At 38.1% G+C, this 23,223-nt stretch overlaps 2 protein-coding genes across 3 annotated transcripts; both read left to right on the top strand.

The window, feature by feature from the left end:
* The first annotated feature begins 727 nt into the window (after positions 1 to 727).
* LOC131328113 (uncharacterized) lies at positions 728 to 1,300 on the top strand. The gene has a single exon (XM_058361207.1). It carries the CDS (start codon positions 728 to 730, stop codon positions 1,298 to 1,300), a length of 573 nt encoding a protein of 190 aa, XP_058217190.1.
* An 8,591-nt stretch (positions 1,301 to 9,891) lies between these two features.
* On the top strand, positions 9,892 to 21,421 carry LOC131301393 (EG45-like domain containing protein 2). 2 transcript variants are annotated; one of them, XM_058327657.1, is made up of 3 exons: positions 9,892 to 10,131; positions 10,833 to 11,133; positions 11,554 to 11,934. In XM_058327657.1, the coding sequence occupies exons 1-3, from the start codon at positions 10,011 to 10,013 to the stop codon at positions 11,558 to 11,560; spliced, it is 429 nt and encodes a 142-aa protein (XP_058183640.1). In that variant the 5' UTR covers positions 9,892 to 10,010; the 3' UTR covers positions 11,561 to 11,934. The 2 variants fall into 2 exon arrangements, with proteins under 2 accessions (XP_058183640.1, XP_058183629.1); XM_058327646.1 differs by lacking the exon at positions 11,554 to 11,934 and adding an exon at positions 21,105 to 21,421 and having other exon boundaries at positions 9,935 to 10,131.
* The last annotated feature ends 1,802 nt before the right edge of the window (positions 21,422 to 23,223 follow it).

The raw sequence follows: 23,223 nt of genomic DNA, 5'->3' as shown, positions 1-23,223 counted from the left end.
TTACATTAATTTTTTATTTTGAAAATGTAAAATAAATACTTATTTTTTAAAAAGGTGTTCTGGAACGGGCACTGGTTAGTCCACGGGGGGTTTCAGAGGGTATTCGTAACCCTGAATTCCAAACGCTCACTACGGAGCTCGAACCATTGCCTCACACATAACAATGACCACCAACTGGGCTAGAGTCCATTGGCATTCAACTTATATTTCCGTTAGGTTCTTTTTTCATTTTTCGTAAGGGAAAAAAGGGTGGAGGACAAGAGGAGGGTCGAGGGTGGAGGGAAAAAAGGCTAGAGTCCATTCATTCTATTATTATGTTTCTTGTTTTGTCTAGGTCATTATTCGTATTTTCTAATTAGTTTAAGTTTTTTGGTTATGTGTATTTTCCTAATTTATATAGGATTCTTGGTGGTCTAGTCTATATAAAAGTATGCTAGGGTTATATTTTTGACACAATCAATGATACACATCAATGAAAGCAAAGTTCTTGTCAAGGAGCCATCAATGAAAAAACTACATTAGAAGCAGTCGTTCTTCTTCACCCAGCTAACAGCGACGAAAACAGGGAAAGCGAAAAAGATTTGGCTTAGCTGATAGGATGGGGAAGGTAGTTCGATTTTCTTCTCAATTTGCGTTGCAGAAGTGTTCCAAGAGGAACAACAATGTGGACAATCAAATTAGTTAATTGCCGGATGGAATCCTTGCGACGATTCTCTCCGGCTTGTCAATGGGAGAAGCAGCCAGAACTAGCATCCTCTCAAGAAGATGGAGAATTGTGGACATTTTTTCTGGCAGTTCGGAATTTGATGGTTCAGAGACACTTTTTGAGATAGAATGGAGAAGAAAGTCACTTGAATTTGAAAGGACTAGATTCGTAAGTTGGGTGAATCAAATTTTAAGATCTCATCAGGGTCCATCTGTTGACGAACTCAAGGTTTGTTTTGACATGGATAAGCAAAGTTATAAATGCGACATTGATAATTGGATTGTGTTCGCAATCCAAAAAAATATCAGGAAACTTGAATTTGACTTTCGAACAAATACTGGAGACGTTCGGCGCGATCTCTACACTTTTCCAGTGCGTCTGCTTGAGATTTCAAACCTTGGTTTCCTAACATCTCAGCTTCTGGCAAACGTAAATGTGACTGGAGAGTTTCTCGAGTACCTATTATCCCACATTCCGTTTCTTGAGGTGATAAGTGTGAAACTTTCACCAGTTCTTGTAAGTTTGAATGTCTCCGGGCCATCCCTGAAGTACTTAATTAGAGATACACCATTGTTGCAATTTGGAAAATCTTGAGATTTCTGCAGAAAATCTCGTTGTCATTTCAATATGTAGGGCTGAGGACAAGGTTTCATTTTTAAGCATGTGCCTTTCAAGCACGTACTGTTGGGAATGCCTTGTATTCTTTAGTCCCACATTGGTTAATTATGTTGTTCCCGTTTTTGTAGCCTATTATAAATAAGGCTTTTGGGGTACTTCTAGAAATTATCTTTTGGGCTTTCATATTGTGGCCTTTCTAGAGTTACGGATTATAGCCGGCTCTTTGTATCTCTTCTTCACGTTGGTTAGTGAACCTCTCTCTCCTCGCCCGTGGACGTACCCATCTTGGGGAACCACGTACATCTTGTGTCTTTGTGATTTCTTGTTTAGTTTTCAATTTCTCGTTCTTAGCTTGCATTCATAGCGTTCGTTACAACAAACTGGTATCAAAGCCTTAGGTCGCAAAAACTAGGGTTTCGTTTCCGATTGTGGCTATGGCGGCTAAATTTGAGATTGCGAAGTTTGATGGGCAGAGCAGCAGTTTCAGTCTTTGGAGAGTAAAGATGAAGGCTCTGCTAACCCAACAAGGATTGCACAAGGTTTTGTTAGGCAAGACTAGTTCTGGAATCAAAGAGGAAGATTGGGATGATACGGATGCCAAAGCTCTGAGTTCTATTCAGTTGAGTCTGGCAGATGACGTTCTTCGCGAGGTGGAAGAAGAAACTTCAGCAGCAGGAATTTGGCTGAAGTTGGAAGGCATATATATGACGAAGTCGCTCACCAACAGGTTATATCTCAAACAACGTCTTTATACGTTTCGTATGCGAGAAGGTATACCTGTTAAAGATCATTTAGACGAGTTCAACCGTATTATTATGGATCTGAAAAATATTGATAGTAAAATTGAGGATGAGGACCAAGCCCTAATTTTGCTATGTTCTTTACCACTTTCGTATGAGCACTTTGTTACAACCCTATTGTATGGCAAAGACACGATATCCATGGAGGATGTTAAGGCCAGCCTATATTCGAAAGAATTGAGGAAAAAAGTGTCAGGTGAGGGTGATGCACATGCGGAGGGTTTGTTTGTTAGGGGAAGAACAACAGAAAGGGTGGAGTCGAGTAATAGGGGAAGATCCAGATCATCAGGTAAGAAGAAGGGAAAGTGCAATTATTGCAAGAAACCCGGGCACTGGAAAAGTGACTGTTTAAAACTCAAGGAGAAGGAAAAAGAAGACCAGAAAAGGGGTAAAGTAATTGCTGGAATTGCTAAAAGTTCAGATGAGTCAGATAATGTGTTATCAGTTACAGAGGGCGATTCTCGCTCTAATACCGAGTGGGTTCTAGATTCTGGATGTTCATACCATATGTGTCCGCATAGAGAGTGGTTTTCTACTTATGAGGCGGTCAATGGTGGTACAGTTTTGATGGGCAACAACATGGCCTGTAAGACTGTTGGTTCAGGAACGATTCAGCTTAGGATGCATGATGGTATTGTTAGGACTTTATCTGAGGTTCGACATGTTCCGGATTTGAAGAAAAATCTTATATCCCTGGGTGCTCTTGATTCTCATGGTTGCAAATTCCTCGGTGAAGGTGGAGTTTTGAAAGTCTCAAGGGGTGCATTAGTACTGATGAAGGGTCAAAAGCGTGGTAACCTTTATACACTCCAGGGCAGTACAGTTTTAGGTGCTGCAGCAACGGTTGCTTCATCCAAGGTTTCAGATTCAGACTTGACTCGTTTGTGGCATATGCGCCTTGGGCATATGAGCGAGAGGGGGATGACAGTTTTGAGCAAACAGGGTTTGCTATGTGGCCAGAAAATTGAGAAACTGGATTTCTGTGAGCATTGTGTCTACGGCAAGCAGTGCAGGGTAAAATTCAGTACAGCTGTTCATCGCACCAAAGGCACGGTGGATTATTTTCACTCGGATCTTTGGGGTCCCGCAGAGGTAACTTCTAAAGGTGGTTTTCGATATTTTATGAGTATTATAGATGATTTCTCTCGTAAGGTTTGGGTGTATATGTTGAAATATAAGAGTGACGCTTTTAATACATTCAAACAGTTTAAAACTTTGATTGAGAATCAGACTGGTAAGAAAATAAAACGTTTGAGAACTGATAATGGTATGGAGTTTTGTCTTGGCGAGTTTGATAGATTTTGCAGTGATGAGGGCATTGTGAGGCATCACACAGTGAGAAAAACCCCTCAGCAAAATGGTGTGGCTGAACGAATGAACAGGACTCTTTTGGAGAAGGCACGTTGTATGTTGTCCAATTCCGGATTGGGCAAAGAATTTTGGGCTGAAGCCGTTTCCACAACATGCTATTTGGTGAACAGGTCTCCGTCGACTGCTATTGAGTGTAAGACTCCGTTTGAGGTATGGTCAGGTCATCCAGCTGATTATTCTGTATTGCGTGTTTTTGGGTGTCCAGCTTACGCTCATGTGAATGAGGGTAAATTGGAGCCACGAGCCAAGAAGTGTATTTTCTTGGGTTATGCAGCAGGTGTCAAAGGGTACAGGTTATGGTGCTCTGATGATTTGAAGTTTTTGATCAGTAGGGATGTGACTTTTGATGAAAATTATCTGATTAAGGAGTCTAAGCAGGTTGATGATACAGTTCAGGAACATAGTGTTCCAAAGCAGGTGGAGTTTTTGGGTGAAGCTTCCGACTCAGGGAAGAAGCACATTGAGAAGCCAATTGAAGAGGAGTTCAAGAGTTCAGACACAGAGGTTGATGCATTAGTTGAGCAACCGCGCACTATTGCTAAAGATAGGCCAAGGAGGGAGATTCGGCCTCCTGAAAGGTATTCGGCTTATTCTGAGATGGTGACCTATGCTTTATCAGTTGCTGAGACAGTTGAGTATGAAGAGCCTTCCAGCTATACGGAAGCTATTTCGAGCACTGAGTCTGCACAGTGGTTTGTTGCTATGAATGAGGAGATTGAGTCTCTTCAGAAGAATCAGACATGGGAGTTAGTAGAACCGCTGAAAGGGAAGAGGATTGTTGGATGCAAGTGGATCTTCAAGCGCAAACCAGGTATTCCAGGGGTAGAAGACGCTCGGTTTAAAGCTCGGCTAGTGGCGAAAGGATACAGCCAGAAGGAGGGTGTTGACTACAATGAGGTATTTTCACCAGTTGTAAAACATAGTTCCATTCGCACTTTACTTGCTATTGTTGCATGTTATGATCTTGAGTTAGAGCAACTTGATGTCAAAACTGCGTTTTTGCATGGCGAGCTTGAAGAACAGATTTATATGCGTCAGCCTGAGGGATTTGTTGTTTCTGGTAAGGAGGATCACGTTTGTTTACTTCGTAAGTCTTTGTATGGCCTCAAACAATCCCCTAGGCAGTGGTATAAGCGGTTTGATACTTTTATGATAAGCCAGTCATATTCTAGGAGTGAGTATGACAGTTGTGTATATTTTCGAAAACTTCCAGATGGTTCATTTGTTTATCTACTGTTGTATGTTGATGATATGCTTATTGCTGCCAAGAGTGTGTCAGAAATCAACAGGTTGAAACAACAGTTAGGTGGTGAATTTGAGATGAAAGATTTGGGTGCGGCAAAACGTATTTTGGGTATGGAGATTTGCAGAGATCGAGTAGCTGGCAAACTATTTTTGAATCAGAAGTCTTATGTTCTTAAAGTGCTTGAGCGCTTTGCCATGCAGAACTCGAAGCCAGTCAGTACCCCTTTGGCAGCACACTTTCGACTTTCAGCTGAGTTGTCACCACAGTCGGAGGATGAGGAGAAGTATATGTCTCAGGTTCCATATTCGTGCGCAGTTGGGAGCCTTATGTACGCCATGGTATGTACTCGTCCTGATATTTCACATGCAGTTAGTGTCGTTAGTCGTTATATGGGGCGTCCAGGAAAGGCACATTGGGAGGCTGTGAAATGGATACTACGGTATTTGTGCGGAACTGCAGGTGTTGGTCTATTGTTTGGGATTGTCAATTCTGGTGATCATGCTGTTGGTTATGTTGATTCGGATTTTGCCGGTGACCACGATAAGAGGAGGTCTCTGACAGGTTATGTCTTTACTCTGTCCGGAAGTGCCATTAGTTGGAAAGCTACTTTACAGGCTACAGTTGCGCTGTCTACAACATAAGCGGAGTATATGGCCATTGCTGAAGCTGTGAAGGAGGCATTGTGGATGAGAGGTTTGCTTTGTGAGCTTGGTCTTACACAGGGTGTGAGTTCAGTATTTTGTGATTCGCAGAGTGCTATACATTTGACTAAAAATCTGATATATCATGAGAGGACCAAGCATATCGATGTCAGGTATCACTTCGTTCGGGATATCATCTCACAGAAGCAAGTTGAGGTGAAGAAAGTGGGTACGACAGATAACCCAGCAGATATGTTGACTAAACCGGTTCCGGTTGCCAAGTTCAAGCATTACTTGGACTTGCTTGGTATTTGCAGTTGATCGCCCCTCGGGGGCATTTGGCGAGTGAGAGGTTAGAAGGGGATAGCTATATTTGGTGATTTAGTTCGGTGGAATTCAAGTCAAGGTGGAGAATTGTTGGGAATGCCTTGTATTCTTTAGTCCCACATTGGTTAATTATGTTGTTCCCGTTTTTGTAGCCTATTATAAATAAGGCTTTTGGGGTACTTCTAGAAATTATCTTTTGGGCTTTCATATTGTGGCCTTTCTAGAGTTACGGATTATAGCCGGCTCTTTGTATCTCTTCTTCACGTTGGTTAGTGAACCTCTCTCTCCTCGCCCGTGGACGTACCCATCTTGGGGAACCACGTACATCTTGTGTCTTTGTGATTTCTTGTTTAGTTTTCAATTTCTCGTTCTTAGCTTGCATTCATAGCGTTCGTTACAACACGTACCTAGTCTCGCCGAGGTATCATTAATGGAGGGGGATAATTCCATGCATGTAATGAGGAATCTTCGCAGTTTCTCAGGCTGTTTCATGCAACTTGAGAGGCTTGCATTGTTCTTGATAACAAATGAGACAATATTTCCCAAAGACATTCCTATATTAGGTAATCTGAAGTATTTGGATCGAACTGTCAGTTTCACGTTATAATCGAGAAAGCCTCCTTTCTTGCATGTACCTATTAGATGCAACTCCCTCGTTGCATGAATTTACAATGAAGGTTGGTCATGAAGGTGAAACTTCCCCCTCGCGTGAGTTCATAGCCATGTTGTTTAAAATAACAAGGGGTACTGATTATGCTGCAAAAAAGAAGTATGAATACTTGAAGGTGGTGAAACTGGAGGGGTGTATTGGGTCCATAGTCGTTGAGTTTATTACGTGGGTACTGGAGCATGTCGTGTCGCTTGAGAAGGTGGTAGTAAATCCTCGTATCACATGGTGTGAACGGTTGCCGCATGAGTATGAGCTCCAGGGAGGAGCCGATGTACGAATTAGCTAGAGAGCACGCCAGGAAGCTGGTACCACTGCTACCTCCGGGGAGTAGTTTTTTCAGGGATCGAGTACTAATGTATGACAAAAAGTTGTTATTAACAGATCTAATAACAAAAAGTTGGTATTTTGAATGAAAATTTTCTTAACAAGAGATTCACCATGATTAATTCCACTTGGCCATTCAAGGCACTCAATTTGTATTTTTAGATTTGTTCTATCGGCCATATATGCAAAGCATTAAGTTAATCAGACATTTTAATATAAGAGCTTGATCAAATTGTATAGGTCATCCGAGAAATGCACTGTCAGACACTTATCATCGATTTATCTTGTGAAAATTATGTTTACCAATGTCCGATCAAATCGTGTCTTTTGCATGGACTATGATCACATTGAGACATTCAAAATGAACGGTTCAATTCGTCAAGTGTGACCATGCTGTAACTATCTCATTTGCTATTCATAAAAATCACAATCACATGAGAGGATCGTGATTAATTCGTGTTCCATGTCCAAGCCACATGGGCATATTTGACTCTATCACGCGCAGTTCATAACTTTCACAACTACCTCATTTATTTGAGCCGATTATTTTGATAATGACTTCCGATGTCATATTCCAATTCGTGACACACGTTGTAGTAACATTTTAAAAAAATATTTACCAAAAAAAAAAAACATTTTAAAAAAATTCTATTAATGCTGAAGTAACATTTTAAAAAAAGTTGCAAGTGCTTGTGCTTCATAAGGTCACTTATTCAAATTCTAAGGATGCCAAATATTTCAAATCTTTGTTAATTTTAGAGTCCCGAAATTAGTCGAGTTGCATGCAAGCTGGCCCGAAAATCCGTTTATAAAAAAACATTTAAAAAAATGACCTTAGGCTGAAAGAAACACAAGGAAATCGATCGTTTTCCAAAATCACGTCATTGAGCTTTATTGATAACCAATTGGGGCTAACTCAGTTGATCAAGATTCTTGCATCTCATTAGGAGTTCGGAAGTTTGAATCTCCCCACTTGCGTGTGTGTGTTCTTCTCTTAGAGGGGCTATACCTTTCTTTCTACCCTATAATGGGTTTATTTTTTTGTATTGGTTGAATTGTTGGGCTTGGTTGTCTTGTAGACTCTCAACTGTTATATCTTGGGTTCGTACTTTGTATTTCATATATGATATAAATGATTTCTTCCATCGATTGGAAGGAAAAAAACTTTAGTGTTAAGCAGTTTTTTCCTTGTAAAGCAAAATGTAGAAGTGACAGTAGTTTATAGTATAGGCGTTATATTATTTTCTCCTCTCTTTTTTTCAACGGTCATGAGTGTCTATACCAGCTTACGCATACGCCAATTATTTCCCTCTCGGTTCGGTCAAAAGTAAGCTATATATTCACGTATGTTGAGACTAGAGAATTCATAAGAAATTATTTTCTTGTGGTCAGACACCAAAAATCGAACCCGGTCAATTATGTTGTTTGTGCTCTTCGGATGTTGAGCGGATAACGGGAGTCAAGCTGAATTATATACATCCACCAACAAGGCAACAACCAACAGCCACCCAAATAATTTGACACCCAATAGATGTACTACCTACTGCAAATAATTGTTTTGCCAACAAAGTGAAGGTGGCTTACCGGTTTTGCACGGACGGTCATGCGGGGTCTACTCTGGATCCCGCAAAGAAAATCCGAGTCGTTCCATAAATTTAAAAAACAAACTGAGTGGACCCCGAGAAAAATTAGCTCAATCCGATATTTCTAGATGCTCGATTCAATCTTCTCATTTTTTCATTCAAATTACAGGATGTAGGTGCTCGATCCTGAAATTTGAATGAAAAATAAAAAGAGTGTATCGAGTATCTACACATATCGGATTGAGCAGATTTTTCGCGGGCCCACTCTTTCTTTTTTTTAAATTAGTTCACGGCTCAAATTACCACCCAAAGTGGGCCCCGCATGGCATACGGTGCAAAATCGGCTGTAGAAGGACTCTTCTTTGGAACCACATGCTTTATTGAATGTGCATGCAGAATCTTACAAACTTTTGTTAACAGTGGAAGTGCATGCAGTTGGTAACCTCAAGAGGTTGACTAAGTGATTAAAGACTAAAATCTAAAAAATAATAATAATAAATTGGTAAAATAAAATCTATAAATTTGCTCCCTCCTAGTTTCCGTTCGAAACCCTGTAGAGAATATTATTTTCTCTCAAAAGGAATAAAGCGGCGAAGGCCGTAAAAAAATTAGAAAATAGTTTTATTTTTATCCCTCCAACTCAAGATCTTGGGCTGAAAACGAACGTAATGACTCGTGGGGATAAGCCTTAGATCAGTCAAGGCTTAAAGAACGGCTGAACCCGCGTTGCGAGTGGAAGAAATTGACCCATGCAAGTGGAACAAGTCAAGGCGCCTACTAGGACGTACGTCTCTTTGAACCTGACTACGGTACTGACGACGAATGAACCGAGGGTGCACAGATCGGTATGCAGGTCTATTTCGGCGCTCCAGATAAATTATTCGAGCTGTTGATATTTAAATAATTTTTCGACTGGCTTCGCAAAATAAACTAGCTCAATCGAATAACAATAAATGCTTGATCCAATGTTCTAATTTTTTCATTCAGAATTCTAGATCCTAGATTCTGAATGGAATTTCTAGGAAAAGTTGATCAATTGGATCAACAACTTACAATAATTTGATTGAGCTGATTTCCTTTAAAGCTACTCAAAAAAATATTTTAAAACGGTTTGGATCTTATGTGTGGGACCCCGAAGTGAGCTCAACACACCAATGTGTGCACCATTGGTGCATTTATTGTCGGTACCCATAGAATTATCGAAAATCTAAGGGAGCTGAAGAGAAGTGAACAGATTGGCGCACAAGACCCACTTTTGGATTCCTCAAAAATGATCTCAGTCGTTCATTAATTTTGAAATACTTTTTTTTTTCCGAGTGGTTTTTGAAAAAATCAGCTCAATCGAATAGCTGCAAGTGTTTGATACAATGCAGTATCAATTTCCTGTATTCATTGAGGATATTGTACTCTGAATGAAAAATGGGTACATTGAATCAACCACTTCTAATCATTCGGATGAGCCGAGTTCTTATGACAGCCACTTGGGTCTCACGCGATGATCTATACGCCATCGGTGCACTCCTCATCGGTTCCCAGGTTGTAGAAGCGTCTCTTTTGGGGCATGCATACAGGCCCGTTATTCCCGTAGAGATTCCAATTCCAGCTCCGTCAAGAAAGTTACCCGTGGACTTCCTTTCAGTTTTGGAATCGTCCGTTGACTCCAAAAGGGTGTCTTTAATTTCTTTTTCTCCAACTCTTTCGGCACTATTTCCTAACATAACAAAATGTCCAGAACTCATCTCACAGTCCTTCAATGGCTCTCTCTCTCCACTCTCCTCCTCCAGATTTTTCCTCTCTCTCACGGTGACGTCGGCACGGCCGCCCAATACGGTCCCCCTTATACACGTAAGTACCATTCATCTGTATTATTTTAATTCGGGACGCAAGTATATAACCAAACGATGAATATTTGATTATTTACGGCATATGCTACATATATAGTTCAATTCGATGCCCGTATACAGCCGAGCAAATGCGCCTATAGATTGCATATGTATACTTGTTTCTACTAGGGAAATACATGATCATAGTACAAACTTTGCTGCTATTACATATTATTATATTAATCTCAGCTGGGACCATATGATATAATTACTCTTTGCACGTTTAATTCTGTAAGATTATGAATTCAATAAAATTGAGTATATATTTTTACGATTACTTCAGTGAAACAAACCAAACATATACGGAGTACTATAGTACATGATAAATTTGATCTAACAGATCCTTATGAACAAGGCTGCAAACGAACTATTACTTCAGTGAAACAAACCAAACCAAACATATAGTACATGATAAATTTGATCTAATAGATGCTTATGAACAAGGCTGCAAACTCGTGGCTCCGCTCGACTTGTTTAGTAATCTAGCTAAGCCCAAATTTTAGGCTCGGCTTGTTAAGGCCTCGGCTCATCTGTAAAAATGAGCTGACCTCGAATTTTAGGCACGTATAATAATTGAGCCGAGCTCGAACAATATAAAGCTAGACTCGATCAAGCAGTTAATTTGCACCATACCTATGGATCTTTTTTTGGTTTTTTATGCAGCAACTTCGTGTTACGGGAGCGATCCAACACAATTTCCATCGAGCAACTTATTCGCAGCAGCAGGAGATGGAATATGGGACAATGGGGCAGCATGTGGGAGACAATACTTGGTGAAATGCATAAGTGCGACCACGCCGTATACTTGCGTTCCTGACCGGACAATTCAGATCAGGATCGTCGATTTCGCTCCGACCCTGGTTTCTGAACCTTCATTTGGTGGTACCACCATGGTTTTGACGGAGACGGCGCTCGCAATCATTGCAAATTCTTCGGCTCCCTCCATCAACATCGAGTTCCAACAGTAAATTCTCTTTCCCCCTTCTCACCCAATACATTCATTCGGAGGAAGGATATGACAATTCCTCATTTAAAATAGGGATTACTAAGATCTCAGCCATTGAATTTGTAGGCCTGGTTGTACGTATCATGTATTTCCCAAAAGGCTTGGTTAAATCGTATTTGAAAATTAAAGAAAATAGTAAATGAATGGTCCGATTGCACATTACGACAATTCGATAAATATACTTTGTTCAGATGGATGCTGATTTTGAACGAGATTTTCAGTTGCGGTAAACATTTACTGAATCACACACTTTTGGCGATTTAAACAATACTGTAATTGCCAAATGTGGGTTTTTCTTGTTAATTTACCAAAATCTAGGTTGGAAAGGCTTTTGATTCACAGGCTCACTCACTCTTCTATTCATCTCATGATATGCAGGGTATGATCAAAGAAGGGGATTACCTTATATGATGTTCTCTAGGAGGAATGAAGCTGCAAAGAAAGAAGGGGAGAATGCTGTAATGACTACAAGAAATTTATTGGAGTCTGGACTTGTCTAGAACCACTGAAAGGAAAAGTCCAATCCAACTATTATATGTTCATTGCCCATTGCTTGGTTTGTAGGATAATTCTACCCTCAATTGCTTGAATTTTCCGTCTCTATGTTAACTGTCAATTGCAAAGAAACTCTCGGTGTTTCAGGCAGTAAAAAATTTGTCGATTTTTTTTGTGGTTAAAAAGTTGTTAGGTATTTTTGGAAGTGAATAAGTTATTGAGAAATGTCAAGTTGTTTCTGAGAGTGAAAAAGTTTTTGCTGGATATGTGAGTGAAAAAATTGTTGATTTGGTAAAAAATATTTTGTTAGTGGAAACCAGTTGGTAAAATGCGTTAAATTCTTAGAGTTTTTTGTTAGTGAAAACAAGATGGTAAAATGTGTTAAATTTTTATTATTTTTTATTAGTGGAAACGGGTTATTCATTGAGCCACTTTTTTACGACTTCTTCCCAAACTTAAAATGGAAGCTTCTAAAATCGCAAATTACTTAAGTTTAACATTGGAGACATTTAGTCTCCAACATACAAAATGTGTGCCAATCTCAAGTCCCCAATCCAAATTTCACCCATTCAAACGGATTGAAATTTGAAACGGATTGAAATTTGATAAATAAAATCTTCTCACCCATTCAAACGGATTGAAATTTGAAGCACTTAATTTTTTAACCATATTTTTTAATATATAAACTGAAGGTTGAAAAATTAAGTGTTCCAAATTTCAATCTGTTTGAATGGGTGAGAAAATTTTATTTATCTGATCATTTAATTCTAAAGGGCCATAATTAAATTTTGACTCTAGGGCTCTCGTTGGTTAGTCCTAAGAGATATTTGATTCTACGACTTTCTTAGGGTTAATCAACGAGAACCCTATAATCAAAATTTAATTATGACCCTTTAGAATTGAATGATCAGATAAATAAAATCTTCTCACCTATTCAAACGGATTGAAATTTGAAACACTTAATTTTAGAAAAAATGCTGTGTCTAGTGGGACAAGAGAGAAGAAAACGCGTGTCAGTAGATATTTAAGTGGGAGATACTTGCTGATCAAAAAAAAAAAAACAAAAACAAAAGGTCGGGGGCAACACCTGTCATTGCCCTTGGGGCATCGAATAATTTCTCCAGCTTTACGCAGAATTGAGGTGATGTTTTCACTTTTCAGTACCAAGGAACATGACTAAAAGAGAACTGCACATGCATTTGTAGAAAACTAGAAAGAATGATTTTCGTTCATGTGCTCATGTTCAAATTGCGGCTTATCAAGGCAATATCTGCAAACCACCCACTGGGCAGCTTCGATATGGGCCCAAAAGAGTTATGGCTTTAACACGTGTACCTACAACACACACTAAAATAGCAGTGGAACATGATGTAAAGGTTTGGCTTAAAAAGACATTACTAGCCCTCTTTTTCCCCCTTTCTTTACTTTTTTTTACTTTTCCCTTTTTCACGAGTTTCCAAACCGTTGATCTTTAATTAGAGTGCTATTGAGTATTGACACAAATAACTTTGCACAGATTTTTTGCGAAACCTATTTTTGGATTTCACACAAATAATCCGATTCGTTCATTAATTTTAAAATATTTTTTAAAGAATTCTGTAAAAAATCAGCTCGATAGACTACATGTAAGTGCTTGATCCAATCTTATAACTTTTCATTCAGAATTTCGGATTAAAATTCTGATTGAAAGTTGTAAGATTGGATCAAATACTTACATATATCCTATTGAGGTGATTTTTTACAAAGTTCCTCAAAAAATATTTTAAAATTAATAAACGAATTGAATCATTTGTGTAAGACACAAAAGTAGGTCCCATAAAAAATCTTTGCACAAATCTATGCAAAGTAAACTACTTGTACTCTTCGGTTTTACGGCTAAGGCTTCTTTTTTTTTTTTTTTTGTAGTTGATTATTCGGCTTAGGCTTTTAAAATGCTGCTGGAAACAAAGGTGTAAACATTGAGTGGTCTGCTATAAAAAATTAAAAATAAAATAATATAAAAACCGTAGGTTTCAAGTCTAGAATTGTTATGGTATGTCCAGTGTGGTTCTTGTGATTTCAAGGCAAAAATGGACAAAAGGTCTTTGCCATAGATTCTAGTACTTGATAGATCATGCACATATTTTTTTGTATGGCTCACCTCAGGTCCCCTAAAAATGATATGAACTATTCATTTTTCTTTAAATGTTTTTTTTGGGATCCAGTAAAAAAAATCAGGTCAATTAAATATCAATAAGAATCTTTTCAAAATTTATAGGGCAAACCACCCAGTTTTGCACTATGATTTTTTTTTAAAAGAATCCTTCTCGATATTTGATTGAGTTCATTTTCTATAGAAATTCATTAAAAAAAATTAGAAAATAAACAGTTCAAATCATTTTTGTAAGATCTGAGGTAGATCCCACAAAAAATGAACCGTAAAATAAAATTAGAATGCATAGCACCGTACGAAAATTAAAAAGTGAAAGAAATAGGAGAGAGAAAAGTGAACAAAAAGTAGCCTGGGTGCTTTTCAAAGTTTGCGCATACTCTCCAAGGTTAAATTCGGCATTTAGAGAAATATGAGAACTAGTGTCATAAAAGTTGACAAAAGGAAAAAGAAACCGGAGTAAACGGCTGACAAGTCAGCCTTTGCTGTACAATTGTGGGAATTACCCCCTTATCGAGGTGCTGCCCACTGGGCAATAACTAGCAAAACCCCATGACTTTTATGCATTGAAATTTTGACATCAGAAAAAATAATTTTGACATTATCATTACATATATGTGAGTAAGCTAACAAGTGCGTATTATATATTGGATTTTCTCCTTCAAAAGTTTCCTACATTACAGAAAGTCTGAGAATCCCGACCGGAGATTCCCGACCGAATTTCCGACGCCGCGCTGGGCCCATTTCGGCCACCGGACGGCTGATCGGAGCCGACCAAATATTCTAAAAAAAAAACCGAGTGGGTTCTCGCAGGAATCAACGGTATCCGATGTGTGTAGGTGGCCGATCCAAACACTCTATTTTTTTGTCTACAATGTATACAAAAAAATGGAGTGTTTAGATCGGTCACCTACACACATCGGATGCCATTGATTCTCGCACCGACCCACTATGTTTTTTTTTTAGAATTTTTAATCGGCTCCGATCAGCCGTCCGGTGGCCGGAATGGGCCCGGCGCGGTGTCGGGAATTTGGTCGGGAATTCCCTGTCGGGAACTGTAGTCTTGCTCCCTACATTATTGCAAAAGACAATTTCGTTCACGTGGGTCATTTTCCCCCTCCCACATACGCCCTTATATATCCTACCTTCCTTTTTCTTTTTCAAAGGGTAAAAACAAAGGTGTACGATAGAGTGCTCTTTGGAGAAGAAAGAAAAATTAAAAAAAAAACCTTGCACGCTTGTAGTATATACTTTTACGATTAGAAATTTATCTAATTTTTTGCAAAGATTGGATCAAGCATGTTGTTAGAGAGAGAGAGAAAGGAGAAAAGTGTTTAGGGTGATTGCTTACCCTAACACACATATTTTATTTATATTATGAGATACTCATTACAATGACTCAATTAACTAATGTGGGACTAACATAAGCCTGACAATACTCTAACACTCCTCCTCAAGCTGGAGAATAAATATCACAAAGTCCCAGCTTGTTACATAACAACTCTAACCGGGGCTTGAACAATGACTTAGTAAACATGTCAGCTAACTGAGCACTTGTAGACACAAAGGGAGTAGCAATCACACCACCAACTAATTTCTCACGCACCATATGATAATCAACTTCAATATGCTTAGTCCTTTCATGAAATACCGGATTGGATGCAATGTGAATTGCTGCCTGATTATCACAATACAACGGAATGGGTAATTGCATCTGAAATCCTAACTCCTTAAGAAAGGATCTCAACCAAACAATCTCACATGCGGTATGAGCCATAGCATGGTACTCTGCCTTTGCACTAGATCTTGCAACAACAGTTTGCTTCTTACTCTTCCAAATAACTAGGTTGCCACCAACAAAAGTACAATAACTAGTTGTTGAACGTCTGTCAGAAGGTGATCCTGCCTAATCTGCATTCGTAAATGCCTCAACACGAAAATGACCATTAGAACGGTACAACAAACCGCATTCAGGATGAGCCTTAAAGTACTTAACAATGTGAATACAAGCTTCCCAATATGGAAGACGAGGAGCAGACATAAACTGACTCACGGTATTAACAGCAAATGAGATATCAGGACGTGTATTGGTAAGATAATTCAACTTATCAATCAATCGACGATACTGGTATGAACGAGGAAATACCTCTCCCTGATCAATGCAGAGTTTCACATTAGGATCCATTGGAGTCTCCACAGGACTAGCTCCCAATAAATCTGTCTCCTCTAGAATATCCAACACATATTTTCTCTGGGACAGACTGATCCCATCTTTGGACCTCGCTACCTCAATGCCTAAGAAATATCGCAACTTACCCAAGTCTTTAGTGTGGAACTGACTATGTAAGAACCATTTCAACTTATCAATCCTTTTTTGATCATCTCTAGTAATAATAATGTCATCTACATAGACAATGAACAATACTTTCCCTCGAGCCGACATAAGGGAGAATACAGAGTGGTCTGACTGATTTCGACACACGCAAAATTTCATAACTGCATCACTAAACTTATTGAACCACGCTCTAGGAGATTGCTTAAGTCCATAGAGTTCTTTGCGAAGATGACATACCTTATGATGCTCCCCCTAAGAAACAAACCCAGGTGGTTGCTCTATGTAGACTTCCTCCTGGCGATCACCACGGAGAAAGACATTTTGGACGTCGAGCTGGAACAACGACCAACCAAGATTGGCAGCAAGAAAAATAAGAATGCGCACAAAACCAAGCTTGGTAACGAGAGAGAACGTTTCTAAATAATCAATACCATAAGTCTGGGTGTACCCCTTGGCAACCGGACATGCTTTGTGGTGCTCAATAGTGCCATCAGGAAGGTACTTGACAGTATAGACCCAACGACAGCCGACAGTAGTTTGATCAGCAAGAAGAGTAACCAACTCCCATGTGCCATTATTATGAAGAGCATATATTTCATCTTCCATAGCTTTCTGCCACTCAAATCGTGATAAAGCCTCCTGAACAGTATTAGGAACAAAAACAGAGGAGACAGTAGTAGTGAAAGCACAGAGAGATGGAGAAAGATGATCATATGAGATAACCCAAGACAGAGGATGAAAAGTGCGAAAATAATTAGAAAAACCATATTTTACTGGCGGGTGGCAATTCTCACGAGTCGGATAGCGAGGAGCAGACGGATCTGGCGAAGGGGGAGAAGATGGAAGTGCTGGCGAAGATGGTTCGGCAGGCGAGGAGTGGTTTGTATGTGGAGGCTGGGTTGGTGTCGGAGGCTGGGGTGGTGTCGGTGTGTGGGAACGGTGAACATAAACCTATAAAGGGTTTGGTAGAATAATTTCAATTGGAACAGCCATAGGTAACACAGACTCTAGGGTAAGGAGATCATTGGTAGTAACAGGAGCCAAGTAATATAGCAAGGACTTATTGAACGTGCAATTAGTACAGACAAAGTGACGATGTAAAGTAGTAGAGTAACATAGATACCCTTTTTGAGTGTGTGAGTATCCCAGAAAAATATACCGAAAAGACCGAGGATCAAGTTTACTTCTATCAGGGTCAAGAGCTAACAGGTGCACCCAAAAACTCGAGGGGGTAATGAATGGAGAGGCCGATCGGGAAATAAGACCGTATGAGGAACCTGACCACCTAGGACTGTAGAGGGCATGCAATTGACTAAGTAACAGGCAATGAGGACAGCGTCACTCCAATATGACTTAGGAACCTGCATTTGAAATAATAAAGCGCGCATAACCTTAGACAAGTGCCAAATCTTGTGCTTAGCAACTCTATTTTGTTGTGGAGTCCGAGAGCGCGACGATTGGTGAATAATGCCATGATCATCAAAAAATTGAGAAAGTGTATTATGAAAATATTCACAGGCATTATCTGAACGGAATGTCTTAACGCACGTATTAAATTGATTCTTAATCTCCATGTAAAAGGATTTAAAAACAGATTTCAATTCAAATCTCTCTTTCATAAGATAAATATATGTGATACGAGAAAAATCATTCACAAAGATAACATAATACTGAAAACCAGAAATACTAGACACATGAATAAGCCCCCAAATGTTCGAATGAACTAATTGAAAAGAACGCGATGCACAACCCTCAACCCTACTATAAAAACTGACTCGACGGTGTTTATTAAACTCATAGACTTCACAACTCAACTTATTAATGGAACGACACGAAGGCACAAGACGCTTTAAACTCTGAAGAGAGGGATGACCAAGACAAAAGTGCTATTGATATGGAGACTCTGATGTCTGAAGGGTAACAAGTTGAGACACTGTCAAGTAATAGAGGCCACCTCGCTCAATGGCCCCACCAATCTTCCTCCCCGTCATGAGATCCTAAAAAACACAACCATGAGAAAGAAATGTAACAGAACAATTTAAAGATTTTGTAAGGCGGTTTACAGATATAAGATTAAACGGGAAACGAGGAACATGTAATAAAAATGTCAATGTACGAGATGAAGAGACAAGAACTGAACCCAAACCAGTAACAGCAGTGATAGATCTATCAGCTAAAGTAATATGAGATGATTTACCAACTGGCTGTCAATCACAAAGGAAAGCAGGTGTATTCATTAAAAAATTGGTCTAAGATCCACTATAGCATGTTTATAACCTACCAAGTCCACCTCTCAAGTTTGTAACCCACTAGGTCCACTCAAACAAGGGCCTTGTTTGGTTTAGACTAAAAAATGTATTTTTATTCTCTTTCATTTTTTGTGTTGCCAAACTGGGCCCTTGTCAAGTCAAAAAAGAATTAATACAAAACAAAAATATCCTTGCCGACTTTTTTTTTCATTCTTTTGAATTTTGACAGCGCTTTCTCTCTCTACATTCCAAATCTCACCCGCTCTACCGCTGCACAGGTAATATTATATGTTCAGATCTGTTAGGCCGCTGCGCGAACCAATTCATATAAGGTTGTCTATAGTTATATATGGTTATGGTAACATATATGGTTATATGTTCATGCATATACATGTTGAAGTTTTAACATTATATGTTCAGATCTGTTAGGGCGCTGCGCGGACCAATTCATATAAGGTTGTCTATAGTTATATATGGTAATGGTAACATATATGGTTATATGTTCATGCATATACATGTTCAAGTTTTAACAATTAGTAACAATCATTGAAACGATTATATCCGTCAATCAAAACATCTGTGTTCAAAATAAATAAAAAATAGATTCAGAATCTGCTATTGTTCAACTACATAGTTATAAATTTGACCGATTAATCTACAAAATGGATTCAGAGTTTTTTGAATAGCAATATGAAAACACGATAAAGAAATTACACCAAAAGACTTTAACCAAATTAAAATTCTAAATCTAATGTTTTTGGTTATCTTGTCAGGCTTAACGATCCTAATGTGTCCTTTCAACAAAATCAGGTACTTTTGGTAGAAAGATTTGATGTGGAGGGCTCTTCTGAGGTTGGAGTTCATCCTAAACTCCATTGTCATGGTGTCATTGTTGTGATACTCCAATTTGCAATAAATTGGATTAGGAACTTCATGAAACCATACTCCTATTTCGTTTGAATTCGTCATTTCTGCACATTTAAGAAAAAAGTTAGACAGATGGAAACGTATAGCTTTATATGTTGAAAAAATGATTCAAGAATTCGTATATTACCATATATGTTTCATGATATCAGCTGTCAAACAAAAACTTAAATGTTATATGTCGCATGATACATTATAACAGAAAAAATCACATATAACTATATATATTAGGAATGATGGCATAATACAAGGTACATAATTGAATATATAATCATATGTGTCTCATATATACAGAGAATATACCATATTTTCTTAAAATATGGTTATATGTACAAATAAAACTAATATATTTATACCATAAAAACTAATAAAACTACTAAATTTATGTTATTGAATTGGTCCGCGCAGCGGTCTAATAGACCTAAATATATAACCATATAATCATATTAAAACAGTCCACATGTAACCATATGATAACACGATACAGGGTACAGAATTGGATATATAACCATATATATATTCATAAAATAAAATGACGACCAGAACAAAATGATATATATTAACAACCAAAATGAGAATATATAACGTCATATAATATTACGCGATAACATATAACATTACAATGTTATATGTTATAACCTAATGTTATATGTTTACATTTGAACTCACTCACACACACACACACACACACACACACACACACACATATATATATATATATATATATATATGTGTATTATGTATGAGCACAGACCTGAACATATAATCATATATGTTACTCAACAGTAGCTTAACAAAAATACAAAAAACATTCCAAAACTAGCAAAAAATCAGTTTCAGTACAATTGGACTACCCTTTTTGAAATAGGAAGTCATTAATAAAGCACCTGACTCCACTTCAAACGACTCCAGTCGTTCTATAGATAGATAATCACATATGTTAAACAACCCAAATACTAAACTTTATATGTTCTCTATTTTTGAATTTATAAAGTACAGAGACTCACATATAACCATAACTTAAACAACCAAAACCCTACTCCGTTGTCCATTACCTATATTGAATTGGTCCGCGTAGCGGCCTCATTAACTGGCTTCTATAACATGTAGAGAACAAATTTGGATATATAACCATATATGTGTTAAACACACAAATTAATTGAGTAAAAAAATAAATTACATAGATATGTACATATAATCATATATGATGATTCCACTGCAATGAAAATGATTCTAAAAGCTCATATATAACATTATATGATTCCATAAGTTCATCCAAGAGCTTAACCAAACCAGATCTACACAAATAGTAACAAATAACTTAATTTGTTCAACCCTAAACTAAACTAAACTTACCTGTTTGTGTTGAAAACAACGGTGACAGTGGGAACGAAGCCAATGGTGGGAAAAGACGGTGAGAACGAAGCCGAGGTGAGATCAGAGAGGTGGGACGGGATGAGACGGTGACGGAAGGTGGGTGGCGATGACGACGGCGACGGGATTGAGGTGGGTGGCGATGGCGACGATGACAGGAGGATGGAACGAGATGTTTGTTCCCAGCGGCCTCTCTCTCTCTCTCTCCCCTCCCTCCCCCCGTTTGAAAAAAAACTACATATAATGGGATATATATAGGGCTACATATAGTGGGTTATATTGGTATTTTTGTAGGCTAGTGGACTTAGTGGGTTATGAAGTTTAGAAGTGAACTAGATGGGTTTGAAAATTGCTATAGTAGACTTATGCAAAATTCTCTCATTATTCATCTCATGATATGCAGGGTATGATGAGAGAAGGGGAGTACCTTATATGATGTTTTCTAGGAGGAATGAAGCTGCAAAGAAAGAAGGGGAGAAAGTTGTCATTACCACAAGAAATTTAATGGAGTCTGTACTTGTCTAGAACCATTGGAAGGAAAAGTTCAATCCAACTATTATGTTCATTGATAATTCTACCCTCAATTGCTTGAATTTTCTGTCTCTCCGTTAACTGTCAATTGCATAGAAACTTTCTTGCAGTGTTTCTAGTAGTGAAAAATTTGTAGATTTTTATTTGTGATTGAAAAGTTGTTAGGTGCTCGTGGAAGTGAATAAGTTGTTGAAAAATGTCAAGTTACTTCTGATACTGAAAAAGCTTTTGCTGGGTATGCGAGTGAAAAAATTGTTGAGTTGGTAAAAATTTTTGGTTAGTGGGACCAGTTGACAAAATGCATTAAGTTTTTAGTGTTTGTTTTTTGTTAGTATAAACGAGATGATAAAATGCGTTAAATTTTTAGTATTTTTTATTAGAGAAAACGGATTATTCATTGAGCCATTTTTTTACGATTTCTTCCCCGCTTAAAATGAAAGCTTCTAAAACCGCAAATTAAGTTTTAGGTATTGGGGAAGGACTTATTAACCTTTTTAATTTCCAAAGTATTGATCGCGTCTCCATTTGGTTCTCAATGTAAACATTGAAGACATTTAGTCTACAACATACAAAACGTGTACCAATCAAGTCCCCAATCCAAACTCCGTTAAATCAAACCATCAAAACAGGGGTAATCTCATTATTTTGCACCACCCACTCCCATTTGGAACATCAGCTGCACCAAAGAAACCTTTACAAATTCTCTTCTCCCAATTTCTCGAAACAATCAATGACCGCATGCACAAAAAAGAAACTCAATACATGATCACAAAGCTAACAGAAAGTCTACAGCCACAGCACCAAAATGCAGTGGCCGGCCACCGCATGGATGATTTGAGCCGTTCAATAATTTTAAAAAAAAAACTGAGTGGGCATCACGGAATATCAGCTTTATCAGATATGTGTAGGTGTTCGGATCAAGCTTCTCATCTTTTTGTACACCCGAAAACCAATCTTTCCAAATCTAAAAGAACCGCTCTAAAGAGGAAACTGAAAATTAGAAACTGAGGAATGTCTCGATTGAGCTTTGGGCACTGCAAGAGAGATCATAAAATAGAAAGAAAAGAACAAAGTAAAAGAACTTTCAAGAGCACTAGCCAAAAACTACACAAACACAGTCATGATTTTTCTAGGTAAGTGTCCGAATTGCAAATGTCATAAGAACAACAATGAAATCTACGTAACCCACTGGAAAAATAACTCCAATTTTACCTTTTCATGGGTTGGTTCGTGTTCCAAGATCTGAACGGAGAAGACTACACATTGAGGCAACTCCATGTGTTCTGAAAAGTGTTTGTATCACCATATATGTACCGCGTCCAAAGAGTAGAATTAGGAACGTGTACAACTGCCTAACAACACCTACAAAGATATATGAATGAGGAAAAATCCTATTATGAAAAAGTATGAAATAGAGAAGGACTTAAGTTCCCTTGTGTAAAGGGCAGGGGGGAGTTGTATGCTTGTTTTTTAGCAAATTGACATCTAGTTACCCTACATTAACCAACAATAAGAGATTCAAACTCCAAAACCACTAATTAAGAAGTCCAATGGACCGAAGGGAAAGAGAGATTTATGAAAGGACTTGCCCAATCTAATAAGATTTTCAGATAAAGAATTTTTTGGATAAGAACATCAATCTGTACTTAAGGAATTCGACATTTCATCAAACAGACAATGAGCTATCAATACACTCCAAATTTTACATTTAGACAAATCATAAAGCATCTCAAGTCAGAAAGCCTTTAGTAAACAAAAAGTAACAAATGTTTAAACCATTGTCATCAAATCTTTTTAAGGTGATGGGTGTTGCAAGAATTAGTACAGACATGGACCACGCTCAAGCCAAATGCACAAAGAACCTAAATGGTTATGTTTTACAACTCATGAATGAAGAAGAGATAGGGTACGCACAGAAGTTGAGAAATCAACAAAAAAAAAAAAATTATTAAATTTAGTCTTAGAATTTACTAAGAGAGGAGAAGAATCAC

This window comes from Rhododendron vialii, chromosome 1a, assembly GCF_030253575.1.
Source record: "Rhododendron vialii isolate Sample 1 chromosome 1a, ASM3025357v1".
Taxonomy (NCBI): Eukaryota; Viridiplantae; Streptophyta; class Magnoliopsida; order Ericales; family Ericaceae; genus Rhododendron; species Rhododendron vialii.
Note: the sequence above shows the minus strand (reverse complement) of the source record. Positions and strands in the feature narration are given on the sequence as shown.